This window comes from Lampetra fluviatilis, chromosome 12 (genome assembly GCF_964198595.1).
Source record: "Lampetra fluviatilis chromosome 12, kcLamFluv1.1, whole genome shotgun sequence".
Classification (NCBI taxonomy): domain Eukaryota; kingdom Metazoa; phylum Chordata; class Hyperoartia; order Petromyzontiformes; family Petromyzontidae; genus Lampetra; species Lampetra fluviatilis.
The window spans coordinates 2,631,133-2,649,296 of NC_136286.1; the positions used below are offsets into that span (position 1 = coordinate 2,631,133).

The 18,164-nt window shown below is 49.7% G+C and overlaps 1 protein-coding gene across 1 annotated transcript; it reads left to right on the forward strand.

The window, feature by feature from the left end:
* Positions 1-98: 98 nt before the first annotated feature.
* Positions 99-13,625, forward strand: LOC144935046 (ubiquitin domain-containing protein 2-like). The gene is made up of 3 exons (XM_078861359.1): positions 99-388; positions 9,737-9,973; positions 10,436-13,625. The coding sequence occupies exons 1-3, from the start codon at positions 319-321 to the stop codon at positions 10,870-10,872; spliced, it is 744 nt and encodes a 247-aa protein (XP_078717485.1). The 5' UTR covers positions 99-318; the 3' UTR covers positions 10,873-13,625.
* Positions 13,626-18,164: the final 4,539 nt, after the last annotated feature.

The window sequence follows — 18,164 nt, forward strand, 5'->3', positions numbered from 1 at the left end:
CCTTACAAAGATGGCCGCCGTACGAACCCGCCCCCCTCTGAAGTCACGTCACGACCTCGGTCAGCTGTGCGCGCGTCACGTGGCCCGGTGACGTCACCCGCGGCGATGGCGTCTCGCCGCGTCCCGTTCGCGTAGCGCTCCTCCTCGTCCACTTCGAGTTCACATTTTTTTATAATAAAATTTTATTTTAGTTGTTTTATTACTTTCTCGCGTGCGTGCATGCGTGCGTGCATGCGTGCGCGTTGTAATTACTACTTTTATCTGGTTGCCAATGCGAAGGCTGCTGCTGTCGTCCTCGCGCGCGGGTGACGCTGCCACATGGGCGGCTGCGTGAGCGCGCGGCGCGGCACCTCCGGGAGCGCGCACGGCAGCTCGGAGCTCACGGGCGGTAAGTGGGGGGCTTGGGGGGCTCATGGGCGGTAAGTGGGGGGCTCGGGGGGCTCACGGGGCTCATGGGCGGTAAGTGGGGGGCTTGGGGGGCTCACGGGCGGTAAGTGGGGGGCTCGGGGGGCTCACGGGCGGTACGTGGGGGGCTCGGGGGGCTCACGGGCGTTAAGTGGGGGGCTCATGGGCGGTAAGTGGGGGGCTCGGGGGGCTCACGGGCGGTACGTGTGCACGCGCTGACGGGGTGCACAGAGACACGGGGGTGACGGACTCACGGGGTGACGGGCGCACGGGCGCACAGGGCATTGGGTTATTGGGTTTTTGTCACCATACCAAAGTGTCGCCACATAAGCGTGGTAGGAATGGTTTAGAACAGTTGTTTGTGTTGTTTGTTGTCCTTCCCCCGCCCCTTCGATTATCACAGTTGGCTACGGACGGTGCGAAAGAAGTTCACGGGTTGATTGTCTTCAATTTGTCGGGTCATTTAGGCTATGGTGGCAATGGTTCAACGTAGCAAAGGGTGTTTGGTAGTATATTGGGTTGACCACGTAAGGGAGAGTTGGGTGTGTGGGGTGGTTACTGAGAGAAAGGGCAGATGAGAAGGGTCATGGGTTATTCCGTTAGTGAGGTAATGTATGTTGAACTTCCTTCGCACCGTACATAGCCAACCGTGGCGCCCCAATGTGTTGGATGACGGTGGAACCCGCGATCGGAATGGAGGCGGACACTGCGAGCTGTGGAATGAAGGGAGGGAATCGCGGGGTTGATTTAGTCGGCATTCTAGGGTCAGTGGGTAGCCAAGTAATGCCGGGGTATGGTGTCACCTGTGATTTAATGCATTGTAGGCAAGCGTTAGAGGATCACGTCCAGATGTCTCGTGAAATTTCCAAATCCGCTGGGCTGCGAGAGCAGTGGCCAGGATATGGCAGGAAAGCGGGAGGGTTTGTAGACACGTGCGTGTGGAGTTTTGAGTGTTATGCACTCTGATGCCTGGTGGGATTTCCCTGGTTACTCCTCCGATTTCCTTCCAAACAAAGCCAAACAATCTCCTTGAAAATGGAATTGGCCAAACATTCGGATGTAGCAGGGCCCCTCCTGGACACGTGTTTCGAGACTCGGTGAGGCTTTCCTGGATAAATGACATTGGCATGATCATTATGTCACAGAGGATAATTACGGGACAGAGGGAGCACTGGGGTAGGGTGCCCGAACAGAGGAGACAGGGCAGGGCACGGGGGCAGTAAAGTGGCATGCCTGAGCTGGGAGAAGTATGGGGTCAGCATTGAAGAGGGGGATCCAGCATGGCTGGGTTACATTCTTCATGCAGTCGTGGATAAATCATGACTTGGTGATTGATGATAATGGTCATATTCTGCCACACGGACTTGGGTGGTATCAGGAGTCATGATTAATTCACTACTGTATTGAATGAAGGCCTCCCAAATCCCTCGTCATCTCTCACATTCCAGTGATGTAAGTCAACTTAACACGTGCACACGAGCTGGTTGAATAATTTCACATCTGCGGGAGGTTAATAGCTTCTTAAAACATCGATCAGCTGCAGCTCCCGTGTCATATGCATAACTTGTTACTCGTGGACAAACTGCCCCAATGCAACCATGACATATCCCTGCACAGCGTCAGTGTTTTGTTTGTTGACAAATGTAACGCGAGATGTATGTCCAGCTCTCGGTCGCGAGTATTATATTCAGATGGTATATGAATAACTCCCATGAAGCGAACAAACAAGAGTGTGGTCACGAGCGCAGTTTAGACTTTCAATTTAGTTTATTCGAGTGTTTCCGATGTACAGTATATTGTCTGTGCAGCACTGGCTTATTTTTCCACTTTGCATTTGTTCTGCAATCACTTCCTGAGTGATTCTTTTGTCGTTATCTCAAATGCCCCTTTGTTCTCGCGCCTCGAGGTGTACTGCCGCAGGAGTCACGGTATAAATATTAAATGATGACGACGATGATGTGGCGAACGGTGGTGCGGTGGTTCACGACAGCACTAGCAATCCAACAAGGCCAAGTAAGATTATTGGACCCTGGATAGCAGCAGTGGCAAGTGGAGTCTGAAGCTGTTGTCAGCTTCTAATATGTTGCTCAGCGAGATGTGAACTACCGCACCTGGTATACAGGAGGTTGTGGGTTCGATCCCAACCCTTGACATCTGTCAACCCTGACACCTGTACATTTGGAGTTTGCATGCTCTCGCCGTGGTCGCGTGGAGTTTTCTCCGCACCCTCCGGTTTTCATTTGTAATCGACATGCGTTTAGAGTATTTGGCTGTTAAAAATTCCCACGTGATGAGCCACTTTGTTGAGCTGTCATTTGTGGGCAGGTTGTTCTGAAAAAGAGCTAGGTTGTTCTGAAAAAGAGCTATGTAGCTCAGTGGGCCTTTCCTGGTAAAATAAAAAATAGTTTAGCTTTAAACGAGCAACGCCTCTGGTGTGTGAACAACATTACCTAGGTACTCGATGACAGCATTTTCCGCAGCAATCTGTAGGCTAAATCAGGGATTTTTTAAATGCATTTCAGCCGTGTAAATGTTTTATTTAAGAAGTCAATCGCACCAGCTAACCAATGTCAAATTTTAACAGGGCCCACGATTATACGCTGCATCATTGCCACCATGAAGTCAAGATTTGAATTACTGTCAAGACAAGAGTTATTAGACAGCGAAAGCACATGTCAAAAGAGCGCTCCTACATTATTGAGCCCACCTCATGACTGAAAAACACGCTATCCTGAAGTTTCAATATGTGCTCCGTCTTGGACTGCTATGTATGTTTCTGTTATGTCGAAAATAATTCTGAGTCTATTATCAATTTACTGCTGAATGAAGGCCTCTACACTGTTTGACCATACTTTTCACCATGTTGGTCAGGGAAGATGGGTTAGCCCACATTCGGTTCAAATATAGCTATCCACTAATATTAACTATGGTTGAGACTCCAATTCACTTCATCAGGTTCATAGTGCAGCCTGCTAACCACTGCTGCTGCAGCCATTCTCTGTTTACAAAGCGGCGGCAACAATGAAGGTTGCGACTTTTTATTTTTGTTTGTGCTGGCGAGTGTTGAATGTTTCCAACCTTGTCACACGTAGCACTGGCTCGGGCAAAGGTCAGGCCTACGATGCGATGGCGTTTGCGAAAAGAGTTGCGCCCCGAGGTCGGGATGGTTACAAAGGGTTAAGGAGGCCACGTAATCCAACCCCGTGGGGAGCGAAGAGGGGAAGCTGGTGAGGTGCTCGCGGACGACAGACGGCGCTGACGGTGCCAGGCCACCTCACGGCTCTGCCACGTGCGGTTCAATTATTAACCCGCGCTGCCAGACTGCAAGCAATCCAGCAGCTTCAGTTTTTTTAGTTTTTGCGCGGAATCATTTTTTAAATTCTCGCAGTGTAAAGTAGAAAAGTCCGCCGAGTATGTGCGAACATGCAAAGCGCCTCCCCTATCTTCCCGTTGCCTTCTCGTGTTCGAGGCGGGTTCCAGTGTTGCAAAGCGAATTTGGCTTGGGAAATTTCCGAACGTGTCCCCTTGCTTGCATAGGGCAGATAATCTCACGGATTGTCAGCCGCCATGAGAAAACGGTTGGCATTGGTCTGAGGGGAGGGTCCTTGAGCTGAACGCAACATCACACAACACACAAACAGGCATGTACGTGTGTGTGTGCGCGCGCGCGCGCAAACTCATCAAATTCAGCACTCAACTGCCAATAAGGGTTTGCCTCTTTTTGTTCAGATTCCAATGCTCTTCCCAGCAGTTGGCGCAGCGGGCAGGTTCTGCCGGTCGCGTTTGAGCCTCGAGCAGGATTTTCGAGTCTGGGGACTGCGTGGCAACTTTTCTGGTTCAACCCAGCGCATGGAGGGGGCATCGGTGTTTTAGTGTTGCCTTGTCACCGCCCTGCCGTTTCTTCTTCTAAGCCAAAAGTCATAACTGCGTGGGGTCGGCTGCTCAGATTCTATTCTGTGCCACTTTGTCACATCCACTATCCTCATATCTCATTCCACCACGCTATCATGAGTCATCTCGGTTTGTCCTCAAAAATATTGATTGCAATTTCTTTTATTTACCCAGGAAAGTTTGGGTTCTTCAGGAGGATCCTGAGCATTTTCAAGGTGGGAGGTAACTGGAGAATGTGGATAAAACTCACAACAGAGGGGATTCACTCGAAGTTCTGCACAGATGGGTTCACAAACCCACGTGGTGAACCGCAGTTCCCGGGCCCACCTGACAGCGTAGCAGCTTTGGGAGTTTTACACATCTGTGTGATCCACCAATGCTCGCCTCCAAAGTGCTGGATCAGGGGTGTGTGCCACCATGCCTGTCCCAAAAAAATTGTTCGAAATCAACACATTAAACGACTTGTTTTCATAAAGAAGGTGTTTAAAGAGACACCTGCACACGTGTTGCACAAGTTTTATGAGATGTGATTGGTAAATTGTAGAAGATGCATCAAAGCAAGGCATCTCAACCACGGGAATGAAACAGCCTTACATTACCACGTCACAACGTTCACGGTCGGACCTTTGAAAACTGAATTGTCTTGCTGGAGAGCGGTAAGAGGAGTAGGCCTGGCGGAGGTGAGAGGGAGGAAGGGTGCGGTTTCAGATGAGAGCTTCGGTCAGGCGCGTAGACGGAACGGAATGTCATAATTGGGCTTGTTAATGGATTCTTTGATAATCGTTCATAGAATATGTATGATTCCAAAAAATGAGGAATTTATAATCAAATCCACGCCGCTTGTTGAGTGTGACTATGGGCCAGTTTGGCACGCGCCAATGTTGAAACCGCACGGTGCGTTCACATGTGATAGGTTTCGTCACAGCCCATTACAGTACACGTTGCTTGCCCATTGTCAATCCACTGCTGGATGAAGGCCGCGCCCACACGGTGTCGGTCGTCGGGGCCTGTTTAACCACACTTGGGTCCGTGCCGATTGGTGAAGGTTGGTCAACCGATAGAGGAACAAGATCACGGGGGAACAGGCGTTGAAGATGTGAGACAGGCAATGCAGAGACGCGTGCGGTAATCGAAAGCGCTCGCAAGCCGAAATCCGTAATGGACTATTCGCTCCCAAACGCCATTTCATTGCCGAAAAAAAAGTGCTGCAACGCTCAAAATTCCGAGTGCAGCTGAGCCAAGCGGGCTCCTCTCGAGAACCTGTTTTGGATCAAGGCGACATCATCATCATCGCCTCGCTTCTGGAATGCAGACCCCAGCGCAGATCCAGGCCCGTGTCTGCTGCTCCAGCCGCAGCAGCAGCAGCAGCGCTGTTTTGTTGGCATTTCCCCCTTCTCCCCCATCTCGGGAGGAATGCGGGTGGATGAACGGCTTGTGGTTGTGTTGCTGTTAACCGCGGCTGTGTTGCTGCTACTGCCGCCTCCGTCGCGGTTGCGCTGCTGCCACGTTTTGTATTGCTGCTGGTGCTGCTGTTGCCTCTCCGAATGGGGGGGGGGGAGTTCGAAATAATGCGCGCCCCCCCCACCCCAACAAAACCCCACCCCACTTTTCTCAAAAAATGTGGGAAAAAAACACAAAGCCGTCATGTGAAATCGGGCGAAAGGAAATGCTGATAACTCGTGGGGATGGGGGCTTTTTGTTTCCAAACACTGGCCCGATTATTATTTGTGCACAATGACCGTCTCATCCGAGTCCAAAGGCCTTGCGCCTATGATGATGAAAAAAATCCTCGCCGCCGTGTGTGGACATAGCGGGCAGCTGGGCTATCTGCCGTGCAGGAAGGACGGAGAGATAAGTGCTCCGATGTTGGTTTAAGGCTGCGGTAGTTTGCCTAAGTGCTCCTACTGCTCGATCGTGTTGTTGTATCCCAGGTCTCCCTTGGGAGAGAGACCCCTACCCCAGGTCTCCCTTGGGAGACAGACCTATCCCTGATGTCACTAGACTTGCATCTGGTTATATTTAGATATGTGTACATCCTGGCGGGTTATAGCTCGTTAAAGTACGGCTCTTAATAATGCTGCTATCACCACTTGCCCTTCAAGGAGTGCCTTGAGTTCAATGGGCTCTACTCGGGTAAATAAACTTCTGAACTTCTTATTCTGTTATTTGTTTAGGAATACTGTCCTGGAAACTCGGCAGGGCTGGCACTGGATAGTGCTTGGATGGGCGACCACCATTGCGTAAAACGGGTGTTCTAGGCTGCTGCTGGGATACGCAGTCGGCAGACGCCTGTATCCAGCAATGCGTAGATTATGGTCGATGCTGCACAGGTTGACAAGTTATTTATCGGGATTACAGCTCAATTCAACAGTCGGTTATAGTGCACCGTCATGTTTGCATTCCCCATCTCGTGCTCAGTCTCGTTTCTTCGCTGTCTTTTGTTCCACACAGCCGCAGGCGAATCGGCGTATAATTTTCTGTAAAGTGTAATCGATCCTTTGACGCACGATTTGGTGCACGGGCGAACGTAAATGGATCAATAGTTCCTTGTCTACCCTGCCACGTGCAGGTTGCACATATCGCATAAACGGAAGCCCACGTTTCATTCGGTATCCTGAGTTGCATCTTGGATCGGGCTCGCGACTTCGTTTCTTCGCGTCCGGTGACCGCATTCGGCCTCCCACTTCGAATCGGCCTGCAGGGAGACCGTGGTTTGTCCATCAGCGGTCGCACTGATCGGGTTTTGTAGGGGGGAGATATTTTCGACTTGGCAACAACACTGCGTTTCTAACTTTAGCGTGCTCAAGTCACTGCAGGGGCGCAGTGACATACGTGGCCGAGGTGTGTGCGCATGTGTGTGTGTGTGCGCATGTGTGTAAATGTGTGGTTGATTCATCGTATTGCTTAGCATTTTAATTCCGGTGAGCGCAAATGATAGCGCGTCTCTCACGCGGCTCCCGAAGCGTGAACTCGCGGCGCACTGTGCCGAACAGGTCGGGACAGGCCGTGCGGTGGGCCCCACGTGCACCTACCGGCACCCCGGCGTGTCGGGTTTCTCCGCTGGTGTTTTAGGAGCCAGCAGGACGTGTGGCTGTATACAGTATTTTATGTATTTTAAAAAAAAACACATGTACGTAAAATATATAATTTCTAAAGCATTTTAATTACAGTGCAGTCCTGCGGGCGAGAATCTCAATCAAATCGATTTATTCAACACAATGAGGAGCTATTTTCAGAGGAACTTGTTTGTAGGTTTTTTTTGTTATTTCAAGGGCGTGGGTGCAGTGTAATTTGCTACACGCTGTCAGTTGACGCAGCTGACGTTTCTTCCATTCCACTACCCCCCACGAGGTCCCAATTATATTCCAATTGTGATGTTAGCAGTACGTCACGAGACCAGGACATTTCCATCGAGGATACTTGCAACAGGTAGTGCACCAGCCGATGTTGGAGAATTGCCCTGGCACATTATATTTTACTCGGCAGCAGCAGCATGCCAATGTCGAGCTCTGCTGGCCATAACAAGGGGGCTTCAGGACAGAGAGTTTTGCTATTCCTTCATTGAAGTAGCGCAGACGACTTTGGTTTACAAAGTGGGTCGATAGTTTGGGTTGTATGACCACAGTCGATTGAAGTTGACGACGAAATGGACGTTTCGATTGAAAGCTTTCGTGACTGCAGGGATTCATATTCTTGGATCTGAAGTCACGTAGAAGGGAAATAAAAAAAAATAAAACATTAAATTCTCACGACGTTTTGGCCACAACACAAGGACAGCTGAGGACGGCTGCTCGTGTAGTGGCCGAAACGTCGTGAGAATTTTATGATGTTTTATTTTTATTATTTTATTATTTCCCTTCTACGTGACTTTACCGAAAGATCCAAGAATATAAAATGGACGTTGTTGAGTCGAATTGCCTTGGCAGATGACATCACAGAACTGCTGAACAAGTCACTTAATCAATATCGCTATTCGTCCACACTAGGAGCACACTTGTTACGTACCCTGCAAATGGTGTTCGTTGCGTGTCACTCAAACAGTCGTGCGAATCTGACAGCTGGAGTTCAGGCAAATGAAGTAAACGGCTAATTTAACGTCGTTTTGTCGTGCAGTCGTCGTTGACTGGTTTGAGACCATCGACTCGATCCCGACCCTGATGCCTGCCGTGTATTTGGAGTTTGTGTGTTCTCCCTTCCCGTGGTCGCGTGGATTTTTCTTCGGGCCCTCCGGTTTTTTCCCCTTCACATTTAGAATAAATGTGCGTTCACGGTATTTGGCTGCTATAAATCTCCACGCGACAAGCCACTTCGTTGTGCTATCGTTTGTGGTGGCCCAGGTCGCTTCTGAAAAAGATTTTACGTAGCTCGGTGGGCCTTACCTGGTAAAATAAAAAATAAACTTGCTGAATCCCTGAATCAAACCCAGTCATTCAGCGGCGGCGGCGTCTCCGTGTCTCATCCCCCCCCCGAGCCATCTCGCCGCCACGACGCATTCCTCCGCAGGATACCGCGGCTCATAGACTCTCCGCCCTGCGCCAGTCAGCGAGCCTCTTGTTAGTCCTGTGGTGTCACCTCCTCGTGGCTCACCGGTGCGTTGTACCTGCTCACCGTGAGAGTTATGGAAGGTGTCCCCCTTTTGTCAAGTTGTTTGATTTTTTAAAATTCTATTTGTTGCACGGATGACGCTCCCATTTCGCCAGATTCCCTGGCTATTTTACCAGGGAGGTCCGTGGCGTTTGTGTGAGCACAGCAGCAACAGCACAACGAGGATAAAAGTCAATATTGCGGACGAGCACAGGTGCCTTAAGGAATATTGCACAACTCACAAATGAGGCATTTAATGACTGTAAACAAAACACACGAGACTCAAACAAACTGCAAATACAATATGAGAGCAAGAGACGCCTCTGCCGGTGGCGGTAAGCTCCATTTTTGTTAGTCTTAACAGTGACAAAAAAACACGCGAATCGAAAAAGACGATGCAAACATGTGGGAACAAGAGGTGCCATGTGCAAGTGAGCGCTCTTTGGCCTTGATTATGTCACTTCATCTGTCATGGCTTGTTGTCTCGCACGACATCATCCTGGACTGCTCACTGTCAGCTATGGAGACGTGTTTTGTTGTCGCATGTCAATGAAGTTTTTAAAAAAACCTGGGGGAGAAAATTAGTTACTTTTAATAAAATCTGCCATGTATTACGAGACTAAATAGTTAACGTCGGCAACCGACGGAAAGACCTAGACAGACGGTGTGCTGCTCGAAGGTCAATTGTCGACTGTGCAACAATTGGGATCAAGCAGAAGGAAGGGAAACAATGCTTAGGTGTGGCAGCATCAATGACAATGGGGTGACAGGCGTCGTGCTGACTTCTTGACCTTAACTGATTCCTCTCCCCGGTTTCCCCTTGCGGGTCCCCCCTCCCCCCCCCCGAATACCACAGTGGCCCTGGGGCGGAACCAGCCACTGCGCAAGGAGCGTCCCAAGTGGAAGAGCGAGTTCCCCATGACGGAGGGGCAGCTGCGGAGCAAGCGGGACGAGTTCTGGGACACGGCGCCAGCATTCGAGGGCCGCAAGGAGATCTGGGACGCACTGCGCGCCGCAGCCTACGCCTTCGAGTGCTCCGACTATGACCTGGCGCAGGCCATCGCCGACGGGGCCAGCATCTCCCTCCCGCACGGTGCGTTACCGCGGTCTCGCCGTGTTCCGGCGATTATAGATTGCACGTGGTTCCAGATTCACAAGATGAGTGTCCCGCATTGCGTATCGTTTTAAATCCCACGTGATTCAACTTTCCACAATATTGCAAACCACATTTGAGCCCAAATCCTACACAATTCAGGCTTCCTCTTAATTCTGGATGTCGGATCATTTTGGATTTCAGACGATTGAGGAATGCCACGCAATGCTTTCAAGAAAAGGTTTTACTTATTTCAGATAATGCCAGTAGCATCGTCTTGCGCTATATTTGCCTGTTAGAGCTCAATGTTATCACCTGCAACAACTGTGGAACACCTTTCGGTCACTTTACAAACGCTCTAAACGGTTAAATAGCCAGTGCTGCTTCTCCCCTCGGGAAAGTAAACTTGGCACTGATCCCCGATGGTGACTCCCTGTCCGTCGCCTCGCCACGCACGCGCAGGCACGCTGACGGACTGCTACGACGAACTGGGCAACCGCTACCAGCTGCCCGTCTACTGCCTCGTGCCACCCGTCAACCTGATCACCGAGGACGACGGCGGCGCCTACGACGACGACGCGGCGGCGGCCATCGCGGCCGACGGGGACTCTGCGAGCGGGCGCGAGTACCCGCTGCGCCTGCGCCTCTCCACTGGCCAGGACGTGACGCTGACGGCGCGCACCACGGACATGGTGGCGCACGCCAAGCGGCGCCTCTGCATCGCCGAGCCCTCGCTCGAGCCCACTCGCCAGCGCTGGTTCTTCGCCGGGCGGTTGCTGGCCGACCGGGTGGCGCTCGCCGACCTGAAGATCCCGCGCGACTTCGTGGTGCAGGTGGTGGTGACGCCGATTCAGCCGCCGGCGCCGCCCCCGCCCGCGCCGACGCCTGTTGAGAACTGAGAGAGCGTCCCCCCTTCCCCCCCCCCCAACCTCCCCACTCCGTGTCGGCCTTCCCTCGTCTGCCACCCGCTTGACGTTGCTCTTGTGGACCTCGCGTCACTGACGTTGCCTTGCCACGTTCTCATCGTTGTGAAAGGATTACGCGGGGTTTGATTACAGCTGGGTCTGACCGTGTCGGTGGCCTGGAAAAGACTACGGCACCCGGCACACCACAACCAGTATGCCTCTCGCTGCAGTGCTGTGGCTACTGCCAGTCACGTGCCACTTACACCAGTCTCGGAGTGACCCAGAACATATTCAGTGACAAATCAAGCCCTGGGAGTACATGGCCCAAAAAAATATGATCCCTTGTAGATACATGGGCAGGTTGTGTGCTGGGTGATGTACTTTTAGTTGACGAGAAACTTAAAGTTACTGTCAAACGCGTTATTGGCTGTGGATTTGCGCCTGTTTAGTTACTATGGCATTGCAGTGATGTCAGCAGGGCGCTAACGCAGGGCACCTCCACAAGGATGCTGTTCAAGCCCTAGCTACGGTGGGGTGTCACCTGAGAGTCGCTTCAAACTCTTCATTTTTCACCAACAGAGATTCAAAACTCGTTTCTGACCGCGAAGGTCACGCGGCCTAGATAAAGAGTTATTGGTTTTTTTTGGTTGCGCCTTTAAAACAGAGAGTGGAGACCTGACCTTGGCGACGCCGTTGTTGGGTTGCCCCCCTACCCCCTCACGGCGATTTGCGCTGTGAGCTGCTGACGGAATTTGAGTGCCGAGACAAGCGAGGCACAATCTGGACTCGCCTCCACGCGGTGACGCCCCCGGTCGCTCTCCCCGTCGCCCGTCGCCTACCCCGTGGCTCGCCCAGCTTCGTTTCAAATCAAAGCCTTCACGTGCAATTTTTTCCGACGGGTCCGCGGCCCGCCAGCGGCTGGTTTTTGGGGTTGGGGGGGGCCGTGCAGCTTCCCCCCGGGGTTTTTTTTTTGTCAACGTTGCGACCGCGCGGTTGTCGTTGACGGTTTCACTAAACGCTACTTTGCTGGGTTTTCCCACGTAGAAATGTTGGAGCAGAAGAAATGTATTCTCTCTCTGGATTTGCTTTCGTACGTTAAGATTAATCGCGTCATATTCTATAGTTTTTGCTTTTTTACCGTTGGGCTCAGATGACAATTGAATTGACAGTTTGCGCACAAAAGCCCATGAGCATCATGTATTGTATATATACAGTATATATGTATGTGTACATACACGCACACAACTTATAGATCTATAACATAACTGTAAAAAAAATCATTAATTTAAATATTAGCTCTAGCTGCCTTAATAGCGATGTAAACATTAGTTCACTGGTAGCAACGGAGATTTGTGCTGTGCCAATGAATGACTCGTTGCTCGGGGTTGGAGGATCGCATGAAGACGGCGCTCGCGGTCGTGGCCCCGCTGTGACGCCGACTGCCTGTGCGGCGGAGCGAGGGAGGGTGGGTGGGGGAGCCAGTTGGCTGGAAAATTTACGCCCGTGAGTGTGATGCACTAACCCTGCTGCGTGGAGCCCTCTCCTCTCCATTGTCAACACGCAGGTTCAGTTTCAGACTCTTGTTGCCAGGGTCTCGTGTTCTTCCGATGCTGTCGTTGGGAAGAGAGAGGGTGTTCTGCAGACGTTGGCCAAGTGTCAATTCCAGTTCGCGTCCACCTCCGGCCGCGTCATCACTACGTTGGGTTCACTACGTTGGGTTCACTACGTTGGGTTCACTACGTTGGGTTCACTACATTAAAGTCATCAGCTTAAGGTCGGGTATCTCCACACCATTCTGCTGCCCTAAGCCAGTGTTGGGAAATGCACGCGTTTTGTTTGTGGCTTGGGTCGATTTTCTTCCAACAACAATCTCTGTTGACCTCCCACAAAGAGGTGTAATCACTTTAGCATTTCCAGAGACGCAGTTACAAGATGTGATATAAATGGTAATAACGCACTTGCCTGGGATTGGAGAGCTCTCTGCGTTGATTGTACGTGCGGGGAAGAGGTGTTGTAGAATTTGGTTTTGGGGGGATAAAAGAAAAAACCGACTTTGCTTTCTGCGGTCATCTGCTTTAGCACTGGTGGTGATGCACAGGGCGTCGATCCGGAGTTTGTTCATAACAAGAGGTTATTCAGGGGCATTATATTTCAGATGAATACACGAGTTATCTAGAATGTAGTTAGGTTGTATTCTCCCCTCCAGCATTGTTATTTTTTAATGTTTCGTCACGATTATGCTCCTGGATTACATGCAGGAATATTTTTTTTAAACGGAATTTTTTTAAAAAAGTCAAGTCTTTAGTGTAGCGACCATACTTGTTTTTAAGGGGGGGGGGGGGGGTGTCTTAAGGTCAATTATTTTATTTTATGACATGCCTGGTAAGTAAATGTAAATCCAAAATTCTTGCTAAATATCGCTCGTATGTATATTTGGATCGTTATTTTCTTGTTAACCAAAGGTGAAATGTGTGTGGCTGCCGTGGCGACGCGTCGCACCTAGGCCAGCATCGACGGGCAACTCTCAAGTGCATTGACAGACGAATGCAAATTCTGCGCTGCCCCTTACTACCTACTATCGTGTGAACTGTGGTCAAATTTATTTTGTTGAAGCCGGGTTAGCTGGGCCGGGCGTGGGGGGCGGGAGTGGGAGAATGCGCGCTGTTACCCGTTCTTGTGTGAGGGATAAGAAAATGTTGCCTTTTGCACAAATTATATGAATAAAGTATGTCGTTGTTTTCACTTGTCGACGTCTCTGCAGGGTGTTTTGTGTGAGATGGAGGCCTTCATCCAGCAGTGGATTGGCCAAGGCACGACATTATTACATCGTAACATTCAGTGGCCAAAGCGTAAATGTGTAAGTCCTCATGTGAAACCTATTCGCCCTGCAGCTCGTTAATAAGGACATTAATCATTTACCTATCACCCTCCCAAGCAGCCTTCCACCCACGGCCCCTTATTTAACCAGGCGAAGCCTCATTGAGATTCAATCTGCAGTGGACATCTCTCAACGTATGTAGAGTAATAACAATAAAAAAGTAACAATTTACATATTTTTGTTAATGCGCTGCTGGATGAAGGCCTCCCTATGCGTTCATGGGCATTGTTTGACCATACTTCACCATCCAGGTCAGTACGGCGAGGTGACGAATTGAGGGAGCCCATCAAGCGGGTCCGACAAAACTCATCACTGACGCTCCGCCCTGTCAACAGAAGGGACCCCAATGGAACGATGCTGTGTGAGAGGGAGGGAGACCTGCTGGGTAATATTTAAAAGTAATTATACCGAGGCTATAAAGGGGCGCGATAACATCAGACGATGCGGCTCAGGCGCACAGGTGACCGTGTTATGTAACATCATGTACGCAATACCGCCACGCTCCCATAACTCGCAACCCTCATCGGCTATAAATAAGTGCGTGAGTCAAGGGGCTTGGTCGGTATCACCTGTGGTGGAAAATTAGACGAATGTTCACCACGTGCAGTGTCCACCTTGGGCAGCGTGCACCACGGGTAGCAACCACTGAGCAGTGTCCACCACAGGTAGTGTCCACCTTAGGAACTGTCCACCACGGTCAGTGTCCACATTGCACGCAGTGCCCACCTTGGGGAGCGTCCACAAGCTTAAGAGTATACACCGTTTTGTACACGGTGCTCTCTTCCTATTCATTTGTGCATGTGCCCAACACGATATTACATCTCAAACATACTACGTTTGCTTTTCAGTATGGACAGTATATATGTCTTCATCGGCTTCCACGCCGACCTTGCTTTATCGTAGACACGAGTGCTGTTAAAGGTGCAATGTTCCAGAGATGGATTCTCAGCCGAATGCCAAACCCCTCTGCGGTACCGATGAAAGCGAGAATGCTGGCTGCTGGCTCTCGGGACCCAATCTCTCCGGAGCTCTCTCCTAGGCAGTCTCAAGTTGTCCACGGTTGCCTGACGATCTCTCATAAATACGAGGAACTCGACAAGAGCAGCGATCGTATAGGGTTCGCTGGGCGAAGTGAGTGCATCGCCGGTAAGACATCATAGGTGTGAGGGCCGCCACACGCTCGAAACCATTGTTGGGTTTGACCACATCACGACGATGATGATGATGGGTGGGGGGTGTCTTCACACTTTGGCCCCGGGGGCCTTGATCAATGAAGAACGCTGCTTTAGACGGTTCCGACTGGGGGTTCGGTTCGCTGATGAGTCCCAACGAAGGTGAAATGCGTCCGTGGCAAAGTGTGTGGGCCGCCTCGCACCTTTTCGAAAAGTTGCTCGTTAAATATCCCGACGGCGTCATGAGTGGCTGGTTGGGCAGCTGGATGAGAGGTTATGAGGACAGCAAGTGCGAGTGTCTTGTTGGTTATGTAGGTAGAGTTGGGGGTAGAGTTAGTAAGAGTGGATGATTGTCTATGTAGGTAGAGTTGGGGGTAGAGTTAGTACGAGTGGATGATTGTCTATGTAGGTAGAGTTGGGGGTAGAGTTAGTAGGAGTGGATGATTGTCTATGTAGGTAGAGTTGGGGGTAGAGTTAGTACGAGTGGATGATTGTCTATGTAGGTAGAGTTGGGGGTAGAGTTAGTAAGAGTGGATGATTGTCTATGTAGGTAGAGTTGGGGGTAGAGTTAGTACGAGTGGATGATTGTCTATGTAGGTAGAGTTGGGGGTAGAGTTAGTAAGAGTGGATGATTGTCTATGTAGGTAGAGTTGGGGGTAGAGTTAGTACGAGTGGATGATTGTCTATGTAGGTAGAGTTGGGGGTAGAGTTAGTACGAGTGGATGATTGTCTATGTAGGTAGAGTTGGGGGTAGAGTTAGTAGTTAGTACTAGTGGATGATTGTCTATGTAGGTAGAGTTGGGGGTAGAGTTAGTACGAGTGGATGATTGTCTATGTAGGTAGAGTTAGGGGTAGAGTTAGTACGAGTGGATGATTGTCTATGTAGGTAGAGTTGGGGGTAGAGTTAGTACTAGTGGATGATTGTCTATGTAGTTAGAGTTGGGGGTAGAGTTAGAACGAGTGGAAGATTGTCTATGTAGGTAGAGTTGGGGGTAGAGTTAGTACGAGTGGATGATTGTCTATGTAGGTAGAGTTGGGGGTAGAGTTAGAACGGGTGGATGATTGTCTATGTAGGTAGAGTTAGGGGTAGAGTTAGAACGAGTGGATGATTGTCTATGTAGGTAGAGTTGGGGGTAGAGTTAGTACGAGTGGTTGATTGTCTATGTAGGTAGAGTTGGGGGTAGAGTTAGAACGGGTGGATGATTGTCTATGTAGGTAGAGTTGGGGGTAGAGTTAGTACGAGTGGATGATTGTCTATGTAGGTAGAGTTGGGGGTAGAGTTAGAACGGGTGGATGATTGTCTATGTAGGTAGAGTTAGGGGTAGAGTTAGAACGAGTGGATGATTGTCTATGTAGGTAGAGTTGGGGGTAGAGTTAGAACGAGTGGATGATTGTCTATGTAGTTAGAGTTGGGGGTAGAGTTAGTACTAGTGGATGATTGTCTATGTAGGTAGAGTTGGGGGTAGAGTTAGTACGAGTGGATGATTGTCTATGTAGGTAGAGTTAGGGGTAGAGTTAGTGCGAGTTGATGATTGTCTATGTAGGTAGAGTTGGGGGTAGAGTTAGTACGAGTGGATGATTGTCTATGTAGTTAGAGTTGGGGGTAGAGTTAGTACGAGTGGAAGATTGTCTATGTAGTTAGAGTTGGGGGTAGAGTTAGTACGAGTGGATGATTGTCTATGTAGTTAGAGTTGGGGGTAGAGTTAGTACGAGTGGATGATTGTCTATGTAGGTAGAGTTGGGGGTAGAGTTAGAACGAGTGGATGATTGTCTATGTAGTTAGAGTTGGGGGTAGAGTTAGTACGAGTGGATGATTGTCTATGTAGGTAGAGTTGGGGGTAGAGTTAGTACGAGTGGATGATTGTCTATGTAGTTAGAGTTGGGGGTAGAGTTAGTACGAGTGGATGATTGTCTATGTAGGTAGAGTTGGGGGTAGAGTTAGTACGAGTGGATGATTGTCTATGTAGGTAGAGTTGGGGGTAGAGTTAGTACGAGTGGATGATTGTCTATGTAGTTAGAGTTGGGGGTAGAGTTAGTACGAGTGGATGATTGTCTATGTAGTTAGAGTTGGGGGTAGAGTTAGAACGAGTGGATGATTGTCTATGTAGGTAGAGTTAGGGGTAGAGTTAGTACGAGTGGATGATTGTCTATGTAGGTAGAGTTGGGGGTAGAGTTAGTACGAGTGGATGATTGTCTATGTAGGTAGAGTTGGGGGTAGAGTTAGTACGAGTGGATGATTGTCTATGTAGGTAGAGTTGGGGGTAGAGTTAGTACGAGTGGATGATTGTCTATGTAGTTAGAGTTGGGGGTAGAGTTAGAACGAGTGGATGATTGTCTATGTAGGTAGAGTTAGGGGTAGAGTTAGAACGAGTGGATGATTGTCTATGTAGTTAGAGTTGGGGGTAGAGTTAGTACGAGTGGATGATTGTCTATGTAGTTAGAGTTAGGGGGTAGAGTTAGTACGAGTGGATGATTGTCTATGTAGGTAGAGTTAGGGGTAGAGTTAGTACGAGTTGATAATTGGTTATGTAGTTAGAGTTAGGGGTAGAGTTATTGCTAATTGATGATGGGCTATGTAGTTAGGGTTAGAGTTGGTACGATGATTGGCTCGGTCAGGGATCGGCAACCAAAATAACAAGAAGTGCCACATTTTTTTCTAATTCGGTAAAAAAAACAACAACTTGATATTCCAAGTGCAGCAATGCACGTGCATACGAGACGGCGGATCCATCAGAAATGTCACGAAGCGGTCCTTACAGAGAGCCGTGGGCTAGGTGGTAGAGCTAGTACGAGTGTGTGATTGGCTTGGTGGTTAGGGTAAGTGTTCGTTGTAGTGGCTGGTTGTCTAGTTGGGGTTAGGGTTGGTTAGCAACTCCACTCTGACACTGATCACCCACCTCTCCTGCACCACGGTCATATGTCACCATGGTCTTGGTCTCTGCTCGTGTCCCGTTTCACGAGTCCCGGCATTAAGCATGCACATTATTTGCCGACACTGCATTTGGCAGTGGAGCACAACGACACATAATATAAATAAACAATTGATAATGAAATACCTCGCATACATGCATAATTTATGTGCTATAAAGAAGGGCCGTTGCCCAAAGCATCGCCTTATTATGCATGTTTTATTTTTATTTTAAGGCAACAGTTATGGAACGTGTTGAGTGAGACGTTAGTGTCGGGCGCCGCGGTGGCGAGATGTTAACTACCTCGCCTGGTATACAGGAGGTCGT

Bases quoted from the DNA above. Each gene is read 5' to 3' on its own strand.
- LOC144935046 (XM_078861359.1), top strand. From the start codon at position 319: ATGGGCGGCTGCGTGAGCGCGCGGCGCGGCACCTCCGGGAGCGCGCAC. The intron at 389-9,736 runs GTAAGTGGGGGG...CGAATACCACAG, and splicing joins CAGCTCGGAGCTCACGGGCG to TGGCCCTGGGGCGGAACCAG. The intron at 9,974-10,435 runs GTGCGTTACCGC...ACGCACGCGCAG, and splicing joins CAGCATCTCCCTCCCGCACG to GCACGCTGACGGACTGCTAC.